Below are 13,902 nucleotides of genomic sequence, written 5' to 3' on the forward strand. Positions count from 1 at the left end.
AAGGGCCCCCGGACCGAAAAAAAAAAAAAAAAAAAAAAAGAAAAAGAAAAAGATTCTCACTCTTAAAAACAGCAATACTGGAAATCCTAAGTGATACATAATGTGTGGCACTTATGCAAGATAGACCACCGTATTCTAGTAAGCAGGCTCAGAGGAAACCCCAGCCTTACATCAAAAATGTGTCAAACAGATATACCTTATGTTTTTCATTAAAGTTTTCATCTACATACAAGTGATATGTCATTTTCTCACCTTAACTAATATTTTCATTGACAGACCGGCTACTGGTTCTGATTATTTCAGTCAAGGCGGCTTCTGCTGCTTTGTTTTCCTTTTTTGAAATAGGGGTCACAAGGAATGTCCTATTAGCTTGCTTGTTGTTTTTTTGGTCATCCAGTCCTTTTCTCCCCTGCACTGAGGCGTAACAGCTCCGTTCTGAGGATTTCCTACGTCGTTATGGGCTACACCCCATTGGTCAGATCTTAAATACCCTTTTACATCACGTGACCGCCCTATTTGCATTCTTAAGTTTTCCTCAGTGAATCAATTCAAGTCTCATGCCTGGAGCCTTGGGATCACCATGACCTAATCTTCCCCCTTCTGACCTGCCTTCTTTCCTGGTATGTGAACACACGCAGAACAAGGATCACAAGCCCGGTCCCTCCCCAGAGCATGCCAGGCTTCTTCCCGTCTTTGTGATTTCTCACACTCCTCACCTGGAGTGTCTTTCCCAAACCCTCGTATCCACGATGGTGGTCCCTGCTTCAGTGATCCACCCTCTACTCAGATCTTCTCCAGCTGTGAAAGGTCTTTTTTTTTTCCCCCCTTAGAGACCACGCCTTATTTTTCTCAGTTCCCCTGCAGTATCTAGCACTGTACCGGGAGGGAAAAGTTAGGGAGTATAAGTACAGTCGAACACAAACGCAACGTTTAGACAGGGTTCCCTGGGAAAACTGCTCCTAGGTATCTACCAGCTTACTGAATACTACGATTGAGATCAAGATGTTTCTGTGAACGCTCAAGTTCAAAGTTATCCACTCTAGCATCAAACCCTATGTTCCCTACATCACTCTCAAGTTCTCAGCCCACGGCTCATCTTCCCTTTACTATCACTTCTACAGTGATCAGTACTGACGACTCTACTTCCTGAACACACAGTAAAATTCCTTCGGCAACCAGGACACGGGTATTTTTCAAAAGTTGCCCAAAGTTTCCTGTCTCCCATATCTATTAATCTCCTCTAAAGCCTATTTTATTTCTCTTCCATTGCTCCTTACTTAAAATCTCTCCTTCCTTTAAACGCTCCGGTCTTGGGATTTCCTACCTTTTTTCAACACATTTTCCTTCCCTTAAATAAAGATTCCCCAAGTTTTCCTCAGGCCCTCTTTTTTTTCTCATTCTCACTGATTGTAAATATGCAGTCAGTTGTGGTCAGCTGCCCCTTCTGAGTACACAGCAGGCATCACTAATAAGGCTGATGTCCTCATCAGCAACAGGTGAGATGTCTCTTAACGAGCCTGGGAGGACTTGCTGCTGGGGAACTTCCAGACCGCTCTCATAGAGGGGCTACGAGACACACCCCGTGAAGGCTCCTAGACCGGGGTGCCTCCTGCCCAGCAGCCTGGACACAGACTCACAATCCTCCGTGTGCCGAGGGCTCTCTGAGCAGCCCCTCGCTATTGATGGCCGGTACCTGTGAGGAGTCCAATCCCGTATTCTGGACGTAGAATCTGCCGTGGAGATCCAAATTGCCCCTGGCTTCAAGTGTGACCTCAAGGCACTCAGTTTCAAAAATTCTCTCTCTAGCCTGGCCTTCTCTTTGGAGTTGCCAATCAGGATTTCCAATATCCTACCAAAAGTGCCAAATTAAATCCGTCACTTTTCTTCCAACAGAACGACTGTTTCACTTCTGGATCCTTCTATTTCATTGAAGAACAGCAGCATTCCCTACCCCCACCCCCCAATTATCCTGAATTCCTATTTGAAACCTTTAAAATCATCAGTTTCCCTTCTTATATGCCACGTCCTGTCAGCCACCGCAGTTACCTCTAAAAAAGTTGATCAACAGTCGTCTCCTTGCCCTTGGTCTGGTTTTCCCTTCACAGGGTCAAATATCGTATAATGGCCTCCCTTAAGGGGTCTCCCTCATCCTCTCTCTTGGGCCCTTTAAATTCGTCCTTTATAATGCAAAAGGTTATCTTTTCTCTATTTAAATGGAGGGACACATCACTCATTCTCAGATTTCAGAAATGTTCAGGCTTGCCATTCTTTCTGTGGAAGAGAATAAAGCCCAGATTCTTTGGTCATGCATAGCCTCCACCCTAGTTTTTCTTTTCCACTCCAGGCTCAGCTCCCAACACCGGGTCACAGTAGCATGAGTCACATTTCCATGTCTCTCTGCGGCTCGCTTAGCCTGGCACCCTGCCCCTCCTGACCCCTCTTTATCCAAATCGTGCTCATCTTTTCAGAAATGGCTAAAATGCCATTTCATTCATAATACTGTACTTGATCTCTTTCCCCTGTACTTTCACAGTATGTTACAGGTACTTTTCTTCACTATTTATTTAAATCTGCTTGGTATGAGTTTTGGCTTTGTCTTAAAATATGTCTGAATCTCCTATCGGTCTGAAATCTCTTTTGGAATTTTTTTAAAAGTCATTTAAATAAAAATAGTCTCCCAAGGCATTTAGACTGATGCCTTGCTGACCAGTGGGACCCCAAAACCTTGCTGAAATAAAATTAAGTCTTTATTGTTTACTCTTTTTCCTTCTCAAAATGACAGGGTTTTACCAGGGAAGTACATTCTAAGGTCTGGCTTAAAAGATTACCGTTCAAGGAAAGGCTACAGGATTATACAGCGAATTAAACTAAGCCAGATCAATGGGGTAAAAATGAAGATTTTTGCATTTTGTTTGCCCTGCTGCAGCCCCACCTCTTTTAACTGCCTCTATTTTAACTGGTAATTATACAAGCTTTCTGCCTTGCTCCAGCTTGGGGAGTTAAACGGTTTAAATAAGATATCCAACCCCACTGGCAGAAAGGACCCTCTAAGCGGGACAAGCCATGAAGATCAACACCTCTCACTCAGCTCAGAGGCACAGCTGTGTGGGCAACTCAAGTGAATAGGTAAGGAAGAGAAAGGCAGGGGCCCTGGCCCCCCTAGAAACAAGGCAACAAGAAGGGTAGAGAAACTGACCTGAGTCCCCAAAAGCCCCGAGCCCGCTGCTGCGTAGAAGGGAAGCCCACAAAGGAGGCCTTTCTCGAGGAGTGGTGGAGCTAACAGCCTTCACGAGGTGTGTCTTACATCCCGTCCAGGAGGCTGTCTTGACATTCTCGAGCAGCGGGGTGATCAAGAGATTCATCTGGTGCTGATCTGACCTGAGCTCCTGCACCTTTTCAAGCGGCAGCCAAAATAGCAGGCCAGGAGGAGGTAGATTGAGTGGGTAAAAGGGGCTGTGAAACTGGCATGGGATTTGTCTTTTACCAAGCCCCATGCTCCCACAGACTTGCCCTGATGTGCATTTTCAAAATCTAAAAGGCAATACATTCAACATTCAATATTTAAAAACAAACTAGGGCTTCCCTGGTGGCGCAGTGGTTGAGAGTCCGCCTGCCGATGCAGGGGACACGGGCTCGTGCCCCGGTCCGGGAAGATCCCACATGCCGCGGAGCGGCTGGGCCCGTGAGCCATGGCCGCTGAGCCTGCGCGTCTGGAGCCTGTGCTCCGCAACGGGAGAGGCTACAGCAGTGAGAGGCCCGCGTACCGCAAAAAAAAAAACAAAACCAAAAAAACACAAACTAAATGCTAAATCCCAAAACCATCTTCCAGGCCTATGAGGCTTAGTGCCTCATCTGTAAAATGGGAGAAATAATACCTATTCCAAGTCTGTAAGGGGATTAAGGTACGATGTGTATTTACAGCACTCAGCCTAGCACTGTCTGGTACAGAGAAAGGAGAGGACATACAGGAACTGAGAGAAAGGGTCTGATTTGGCTCAAGAAAAGTCCTGAAAATTCTATGGGAATAAACTTGGATTAAGAACTCAGTCCTAGGTAAGGGTATGGTGTGACGTGAACTGACTTAATGACAGTAAAAAAAATAAAACACCAACTGTGTAACAGGATAGAGGTGAAAAGTCATCTTTATTTCTTGAAAAAAATTTTTATTGAGGTACAGTTGACATATAACATTATATAGGTTTCAGGTGTACAACATGATGATCCAGCATCTTTATACCTTGCGAAACGATCACCGCCAATAAGTCCCGTTACCATCCATCACCACACAATGTGAACTTTTATGGTTTACTCTCTTGGCAACTTTCGAGTGTGCTCTACAATATTACTGACTATAGTCACCATGCTGTATAGTCCATCCCCATGACTTATTTTATAACTAGAAGTTTGTACCTCTTGACTCCCTTCACCCAATTTTCACCTATTCCCTAACCTTCCTCCCCTCTGGCAAACATCGTTCTGTTCTCTTGTTTGTTCATTTGTTTTGTTTTTAATTTCCACATATAAATGAAATCATATGGTATGTCTTTCTCTGTATGACTTCTTTCACTCAGTGTAATCCCCTCAAGGTCCATCCATGTTGCTGAAAATGACCAGATTTCTTTTTTCTTTTTTACAGCTGAGTAGAATTCCATTGCATATACACACCACATTTTCTTTATCCATTCATCCACTGATGGACACTTGGGCTGTTCCCGTATCTTGTCTATTGCAAGTAATGCTGCAGTGAACATGGGGGTGCATATTATCTTTTCAAGATAGTGATTTTGCTTCCTTTGGATAAATACCCAGAAGTGGAGTGGCTAGGTCATATGGTAGTTTTATTTTGAATTTCTTGAGGAACCTCCATACTGTTTTCCATAGTGGCTGCACCAGTTAACGTTCCCAACAACAGGAAGGTCCTCTCTTCTCCAAATCCTTACCAACACTTGTTATTTCTTGTCTTTTTGAGAATAGCCATTCTAACGGGTAGAAGTGATGTCACCGTGGTTTTGATTTGCATTTCCTTTATGATGAGACATCTTTTCATACGACTGTTGGCAATCTGTATGTCTTTTTTGGAAAAATGTCTATTCAGATCGTCTGCCCATTTCTTAATCAAATTTTTTTGCTATTTTTATCAGTTCTTTATATATTTTGGATATTGACCCCTTGTTGGGTATATAATTTGCAAATATTTTCTCCTATTTAGTAGGTTTTCTTTTCATTCTGTTGATAGTTTCCTTTGCTGTGCAGAAGCTTCTTAGTTCGATGTAGTCCCACTTGTTTATTTTTGTTTTTACTGACTTTTCTTTTGGAGTCAGATACAAAATTCATCACCAATACTGATGTCAGGTAGCTTACTGCCTACGGTTTTTTCTAGGAGTTCTATTGTTTCATATCTTACATTCAAGTCTTTGATCCATTTGGAGTTAATTTTTTGTGTATGGTATAGGACAGTGGTCTTGTTTTATCCTTCTGCTGTCCAGTTTTCACAACACCATTTATTGAAGAGACCTTCCTTTCTCCATTGTATATTCTTGCCTCCATAGTCATAAATTAATTGGCCATATATGCATGGGTTTACTTCTGGGCTCTTTATTCTGTTTCACTGATCTGTGTATCTGTTTTTATGCCAATACCATAACGTTTTGATTACTACAGCTTTGTGATACAGTTGGAAGTTAGGGAGAGTGATGCCTCCAGATTTGTTCTTCTTTCTCAAGATTACTTTGGCTATTCAGGGTCTTTTATGGTTCCACAAATATATTAGGATCGTTTATTCTATTTCTGTGAAAAATGTCATTGGGGGACTTCCCTGGTAGTCCAGTGGTTACGACTCCGCGCTTCCAATGCTGGGAGTGCAGGTTCAATCCCTGGTTGTGGAACTAAGATCCCACATGCCATGTGGCACAGCCAAAAAATAAACAACAACAACAATGTGATTAAACCAGCCAAGATAACTAAATATAATACCACAAAAACTCAAAAAAAAAAAAGTCATTGGAATTAATAAGGATTGCACTGAATCTATATATTGCTTTGGGTACTACGGACATTTTAACATGACTAACTCTTCTAATCCATGAGCACGAAATAGAAATTTCCATTTCTTTGTGTCTTCTTCAGTTTATTTCACCAGTGACATAGTTTTCAGTGTACAGGTCTTTTACCTCTTTGGTTAAATTTATTCCTATGTATTTTATCATTTTTGATACAATTCTAAGGGGGAACGTTTTCTTAATTTCTCGCTCTGATAATCTGTTGTTGGCGTATAGAAACACAACTGACTTTTGCATACTGTTTTTTTTTGTACCCTGTCACTTTACTGAATTCATTTATTACTGAGTTCTAACAGTTTTTTGGTGGAATCAGAAAGCTGTCTTTAAAAGAGAGGGGAAAACAGCCTGTGAAACTTGAAGTGGAGACATAAAAGCCCTGTTTATGAGAAGCAAAAATCGCTATTCTAGTGTGGGAAGGCAAGCCCCCACGTGTGCTTTAATGGTCCTAAAAAAAAAAAGTCAGTCCCTTGGCAGTGGGTGCCCAGGAAAACAGGGTGTTCTAAAGACTGAATGGAAGGACATGCAAATACTACCAACAACAGGCTGGGGCTTCATGGTCATCATGGCTTGGGATTTACTGAAACTCTACAGAAGAGCCAAGCCTCAAACAGGTTAAAAATAATCCTGAACGTAATGGCACCAAAGTAATCCCTGTCTGTGATTTTACTTGGCTCCTTTTCCAACCTGCGTATGTGAAGGTCAATGAGATCTCAGGTGATTCTATTTTCTTTCCCTCCGTCTTCCATATTTCTCATTATGCTTTTATGATGGAGAAAATCCCTCCAAATAAACTTTATTTTTTTTTTTTATTTTTTATTTTTTTCCTTGCGTTATGCGGGCCTCTCACCGTTGCGGCCCCTCCCATTTGCGGAGCACAGGCTCCGGACGCGCAGGCTCAGCGGCCATGGCTCACGGGCCCAGCCGCTCCGCGGCATGTGGGATCTTCCCGAAACGGGGCACGAACCCGCGTCTCCTGCATCGGCAGGCGGACTCTCAAGCACTGCGCCACCAGGGAAGCCCTAAACTTTATTTTAAACTTTACTTTTCTTAAAAAATATTAAGCTCCAGGTGTTCTGCATGCTGACTATAAAAATGCAGAAAGATACAATTCATAAAACTACTAATAAATAGTCATTCATTAGATTGGTGCAACACGATAAAATGGTGGCAAATAAAACCCCTAAACTGGGTTTGTTAACTCTTTTGCAAAACACATGTTCATGCCAGGGATTCGCCTGGAATGTTAACAGTGTAATCTGTTAGACGCCACAATATCCTTCCCAGACCTTCCAATAATGTCCCATGACATTAGTGTATTTTTTTTTTAATTAAAGTAAATGCAAACAGATTTGGTCTTGATAATTTGGTGAGGAGAGTTGGTACGTTTCAATGAACAAAACAGATCCATTGGGCTTCCCTGGTGGCGCAGTGGTTAAGAGTCCACCTGCCGATGCAGGGGACACGGGTTCGTGCCCCGGTCTGGGAAGATCCCACATGCCGCGGAGCGGCTGGGCCCGTGAGCCATGGCCACTGGGCCTGCGCATCCGGAGCCTGTGCTCCGCAACGGGAGAGGCCACAACGGTGAGAGGCCCGCATACGGCAAAAAACAAAACAAAAAAAAACAAAAAAAAACAAAAAACAAACAAACAAAAAAAACAAAAAAACAGATCCATTTTAGCAGCTGTTTCGTACTCTGCTTGGTACAAGGGATTAAAAAAAATGGCAAGGTGGGTAGTTTCTTCTTGATGGCAAAGAACTAGAAAATTCTTGGTCTTGGTCTGTACAGAATTGCTGAAGCCCCCAGCTACCTGAGTAGAGAAAGTAGCCCCCGGTGGCAGCCCCTTCACCGGCCCTACCACGCTGGTATCCTGTCCATCATATACTGTCAGCACACAGGACTCAGCTCAACTATGTTACCAACAAGCAGTTAGTCCTGTACACTAGATCAGGTACTGAGTCCACCAACATGCTATAGAACCCCTTGTCAGGCTGCATTTTTGAGAGAAAGCCTGGATGAGAACAAGGAGAAAAATCTCACCCACACCCCTCTGAGTTTTAATTCCTGGCAGTTGAGTGTCAGTTGCAGCCAGACCAGGGTAAACCCACATAGTCCTTTCTAGGGCCATCAAAGACAAAGTCAGAGAAGGGCAGGCAGGAGAGACGGGCTGTGCTCTCTTCCTCACCCCCATCTCTTACTTCATGACTCCAATGTATTGACAAGAAAACAGGCGCAGGGAGGTGAACTGACTTATCCAAGATGTCACACAACCGAACAATAACACATCTGAAACCAGAGCCCTGATATCCTGATGCCCTGAGGCCTGGCATTCCACTAAGTTAGGAGAGGCAAACTATGGAAGAGAACAGAACCACTGGCAGCCTTGGTAAAGCTGAAGTTTTGAGGATATCATTTTAAATAATCTTTGGAAAATATTCTACAAGGCCCAAGGGAAAGATATTTTTAAAAAAACGGTGTCCTGCATTAGGAATATACTTTTTACGATGGACTACATGACCATAGAGTCCTTAAATATTGGATTTCAGTAGGAGTGGCAGAACAAGCATCAAGCTTTGCCTGGAGCAAAGTTTCATGGTCCTGTCTACAATTTCTCACGATTCCGACAGTTCAACATTCTTTAATAGAAAATAAGAAAGGAAGCCATATAAAAGGTACATGGTCTTATACTTAAAATCAGCATTCTTCGTTGGAGACTCTCTTGTACAAAAATAGAAATGAAAACCCAATTAAGTTAGTACTTTTTCGCCTTTTCATTTTGAGTTAGATTAGATATATTAATCTTGTTTTTGTTGAAAAAGAAATGAGGGTTTACGCTGGAAGACAGCTGTTGTAAAATCTAGGAGAATTTCCAAGGAATAGCTGGGTTGAAGCAATGGTTGTATTTTTTATGCGTATTTAAACAATCTTCATCAGTGTGTTCTGAAATTAGAACAGAGCCTTCAAACTCTTGAAAAGCTCAAGAACACATGTCAAAACTGCATGCCTTTAGCATTCTTTTAGGTAGGAAATCTTTACATGGAGACACAGATTGTGAATCTAATGGGAAAGAATGCCAGTAATTTCTACCTTGATCCACACTGGTAAACAACAACAACACAGGATTCTACTGACTTAACCAAAAGGACAGGGAGTGTGACCAAACCTTCTCTCCTAGCCCTCATCTCTGGCTGGCACATTCACTTATTCACAACTATTTATGGAGTGCTTACTATGCATGAGGTACTGTCCCAGTGCTGGGATATGGCAGTGGACCAGACAGGCGAGGTCCCTGGCTTTCCTGAGCTTAGTACCAATGGAAGGAGCCAATGAGATAACCTTTAGATGGTGGTGAGGGCGATAAAGAAATTAACACAGGTTGTGTGACAGTTACCGGCAGGGCCTGGCTCTTTCAGCTAGGGTAGTCAGGGAGGGTCTGTCTGGAAAGCGACCATTAAGACAAGGAGACAACCATGGACAATCTGGGAAGGAGCCTTCCTGGAAGTGCGCAGGATCAGAAAGACAGCCCAGTGCGGCAGCCACCCAGAGAGCAAGAGAAGATGAGATTCGAGGGCCAGGCAGAGGCCAGATGGCCATGGTTTTGGAGACCGTGTTAAAGTGCTTGGATTCAATTATACTTGAGGGAGGCTGCCGGAGGGGTTGATGTGGGGAGCAGCGCTGGGGGTAGGGGGGTCATCAGAGATGCTATGTGCTTTGGAAAGCACCCTCTGACCTCTCTGAATAGCCACCTGAACTGTCCTGAACAAAGAGGAAAGCTATTCTCTAAAACACCAGCAGTCTGCAAATGTCACATGCTTCATTCAACTCATCGTTTTGGTACCTAAATCCCCCAATCCCTTTTTCTTTTGTCAAGGTGGATGGGGGATACACTACGCCGTATTTCTTCTCCACGGAAGGCCAAGCAGGGTGGCGAGAACCTCCGAGGAGCACAGGTGTGGCTGTTAGGGAGGCTCGGGTCTCCCAGAAATAGCCAGGAGATGAATGCCATTGCCAACCGTGTTTGGAGGCCATACCATGTGCCAAAGAGCAGCTGCCCTTCCGTCCTCCAGAGTCTGAGGATGGGAGGAGGGAAACTCATAAATAACATCCCTGGAGACATGACACTAAAAGTCTAACATGAAGGAGGATGCATGTTGTTTAAACTCTGCTGATTTCCTGAACAGTTGAAAGCCCTCCCAAAGTTAGTTCATCTCTCAATCCGTTTTAATCTCTTTTAACTCCCATCTGTGTACACCTAGAGACCTGTTCCTGACAAGCTCTTTAAGGCGGCTAAGTGTGCAATATTATCTCTAATAGCATTTCTCAAATCTGGCCCTTCATTGCACTAATGAGGCAGGCCGGCCACGGTGAGGAACACAAGCTTGACAACTAACACCATTCTCCCCGTGCATGCCCCGCAATGTTCAATAAATGGGCGTTGGATGGAATGCTCTTTTTAACAGCCTCCATCAATGGACCCACTGATCAGAAAGCAGGGGATGATCATTACTGAAAGCACAGTAAGAAGGAAAAGGAAACCAGCTTCACGTGATTTCAGAGGTTGTCTTTAGGTAGGTGGAGGAGGCCCAGCACATTAAAGAGAATGCAACTCCACCCCGGATCGGAGGCCTGACCAAGATCACATACCGAGCTGGCAGCAGGGCAGGGACCCACATACCAGCTTCCTGACCGCTAGCCCCGTGCTCTTCCTGCAGCCACGGAGGAAGCAGAAAACCAGAATGCAAAGAGTTTATAGCTGAGTGAGTACAGGCTGGAGGCCTTGAGGTGAATAAGCCTGTGGGCATGTCCCATAACATACTCAGCAAGGAAACGTGTCCCCCTCCTTAATCCCACTTATGAATGAGGATGGGGGCCTCTTTCTCCATCCCTTTTACTTTTCTTCTGTTGCCCCAAACCTTGCATTTGAGACAAACAGAACTGTTTTATTTCTTCTTTTCTTATCACCTAGGTTTTTCTCTGAAATAATTTAATACTTTTCCCTTAATAGCTATTTTTTTGGTAATCTTTATATACCCAGTTCTGTGTTACACACATTTAAACTTCAGAAAATTCTAAGAAGAATGAGCTAGTATTTTCCCCATTCTACAAGGAAGCTACGAGAGGTTACACTAGGCACCCATGGTCACAGGACAAAATAGGTGGAGCTGTGATTTGAACACTGGTTCATCAGATTCTAAGGTTTTCATCTCTTATCCACAATCCTAAACTCCCCTGAGAGATAGACATCAAAGACATAGTTCTGACACCCACCCAGATATGAGCACAGTAAAGTCCCCTGCCCTGTCTCTAACTTCTTAAAAAAACTGTACCTTCCCCAAGCCTCACTGGGAGAATGAAGTCATTTCACAGTGTATACCTATATCACAACATCACATGATACACCTTATGTACATACACCTTTTATTTGTCAAAAATGAATAAATTAAAAAAAACACGATTTCATAGCTTTATTGATAAAACAAGTAAAAAAGAACAGAACAGAAAACAAATCTTGATTCAGAAAAGCAGCCACAAATATTTCTAAAAGCATCTATTTCTATGCAGTGGTTAAAGATAACGTGAATTTATTTGGGCTCCTTAGTATCTGTAAGCCAGAGATCCATGGTTACTTTCAATGTCTGAGTTAGATTTCAGAGCTGAACCCCAATTTCAAAGGGTGAAAAATTTGAGACTTGAATTTCCAGGCATCACAGTTTTAAGAATCAATTGAAACAGGTCTCTCTCACTTCTCGCCTTCATTTAGTATTTTAGTTGGCCCTCCGAGGATACTTTCTTCTATTAAACTGACCCTACTGAATTTTGACCAAAGGGAACATATCAGGTCCAATCGCTGCGAAAACAATCTAGCCAATGGACTGAAGAATAAAATAAAACTTATAGAAAGTTATCAAAATTCTTCTACTACCGTCAAATGTCGCCCCCAGACAATTCACAACTCTGACCACCATTAATTAGTTCAATACTTCCTTCCTGAAGTGCTGAAGGACCTTGAATTTGGCAAAACCCAAATCCATTTTCTAGGGCCTTAGCTCTCCCTTGTGTATAAAAACGGAAATGCAGCTTGCTAGCCATTTTGCCCCAGTAAATCTGATGACCCAGGTTGAAAAGCTAAAAAACGCCATTTGGTAAAAGAAAAAGAAAATGAATGTTTATGTCTTTTAACAAAAAGCAAGCAAAGATGATACAAAGTGACAAAGCAAAATACTAAAGGTATTATGCACATTATACTTTAGATAAAGGATCCCCCAAAATCTTGCCCGTATAAAATGAGGTCTTTTGGGAGCAAAGGACATCTCGAAGAATCACCGATGCTCTCAGCTGTGATTACGGCTAGGAGATTCCAGCCCCTGTCTGGTTTCAGGCTAGATCATATGGTACTTAACCCAGCTCAAATAGAGGAGACATTTTCCTGTTTCAAAGATTTCTAGAGAAAGAAAAATCCTCTTTGTATAGATGAGGAAATAATTCTGTTATTTCTCATTGTGCATTTCAACAGAATTTCAAATATTTTGTTTGAAATCCCAACTTCTTTGAACTTTCTCGGTACTCTTTCCAGTTCTTTGTGACTACCTTTCCTTGGATTTCTCTTTTTCCCCGCGTAGGTTTTAGCACAGGCTGGTGGTAGTGGAAAGCTGACTATGGGACCTCATCCTGTATTTCCAACCTGGTGTTAGGTAGCTTTTCAAGACACACAGGTAAACTCCTGTGTGTTACTCCTGTTACATGTTACTTTACCGATTCCCTCTATAATTATATGGTTCAGGATTCTCTTACTCCGTTCTCTCCACTTTGAGCTGTGGGAAGGGGAAACCCCAAAAATCCTTTTAGGGGTCAGTACACCTAACTATGGAGATGTCATTCAGGCACCGAAACTGTGGGAAACTCAGGCTCTTATCTGGTGACAGACTGGTTGAAGGGAAAAACGATGTTCTGTGCTGCCTTTCCTCAAGGTCCCTCTGGAAATTCTGGGGCTTCTAAAACTAGCTGTGTCTATCATGAGATTTAAAGATCTGAGGAAGTGAGTCTTACCCCCATCATTTACATAACATGGTTTGGGACCCAACAGTACAGGGCACTGTAGAAACAGAGCTTATACCATCACCAGAGGCTTATAAAGTATACCAAAAGAAGCATCCTCACACTCATACATAAGGACCGCAGTGAGAGACACCAGCAAACAAGAACCTTTCCAAATTACAGTTCTGAGACATCAGATCGACTGTGAAACAAAAGCATATTCCAAAGTTTGTTCCCTCCATCAGGCTGGCAGTTAAATATTGTACAGAGCACATAATTTAGATTGCATTCCAATTATCTTCAAGTGCTAAAGGGCACGAATCAATCACTTGGCAATTAAATTCTGGGATGTCACTAAATGTTTAGGAAGGGAAGGATTCTGAAGTTGGCAGAAGGACCAAAGGAACAGGAAGAACAGAAAAACCAGGCATTCCGGAATTCACCCTCCCACCGTTTAGTCTTACAGACACCCCAATTTTACAGAGCTCCTGCCTCAACCATGATTACAATACTAGCAACATCGCAGCCCATGCACACCTGGCTGAGGTTAAACCAAAAACACCTGACCCCTTGGGCTCATCAGACGTCTGCCAATTTAGCTCTACTAATGCTCGCCCTCACATATAAATAAAGATGTTTTCCCAAGAAATTATCAACATGAGCCAATTATTGGTTATGTGAAAATGCACACACACACACACACACACACACAAATACATAACAGAGCACCGTTATCACCCTGGGTACCCCATGGGAAAGCTATAAAATGGTAATGGACATAAATACTTTTTTTTTTTTTTTTTTTTTTTT

The 13,902-nt window shown here is 42.8% G+C and overlaps 1 protein-coding gene across 1 annotated transcript in view; it reads right to left on the reverse strand.

The window, feature by feature from the left end:
* Window positions 1-13,902, reverse strand: part of SMARCA2 (SWI/SNF related BAF chromatin remodeling complex subunit ATPase 2) — a 161,112-nt gene that overhangs the window by 44,911 nt on the left and 102,299 nt on the right. The window contains exon 28 of the mRNA XM_007466755.1: window positions 11,685-11,693. Within this exon, the coding sequence (XP_007466817.1) occupies window positions 11,685-11,693 (9 nt within the window). The remainder of the gene's footprint in view (window positions 1-11,684; window positions 11,694-13,902) is intronic.

Source organism: Lipotes vexillifer, unplaced genomic scaffold, assembly GCF_000442215.2.
Source record: "Lipotes vexillifer unplaced genomic scaffold, Lipotes_vexillifer_v1.1 scaffold948, whole genome shotgun sequence".
NCBI classification, from domain to species: domain Eukaryota; kingdom Metazoa; phylum Chordata; class Mammalia; order Artiodactyla; family Lipotidae; genus Lipotes; species Lipotes vexillifer.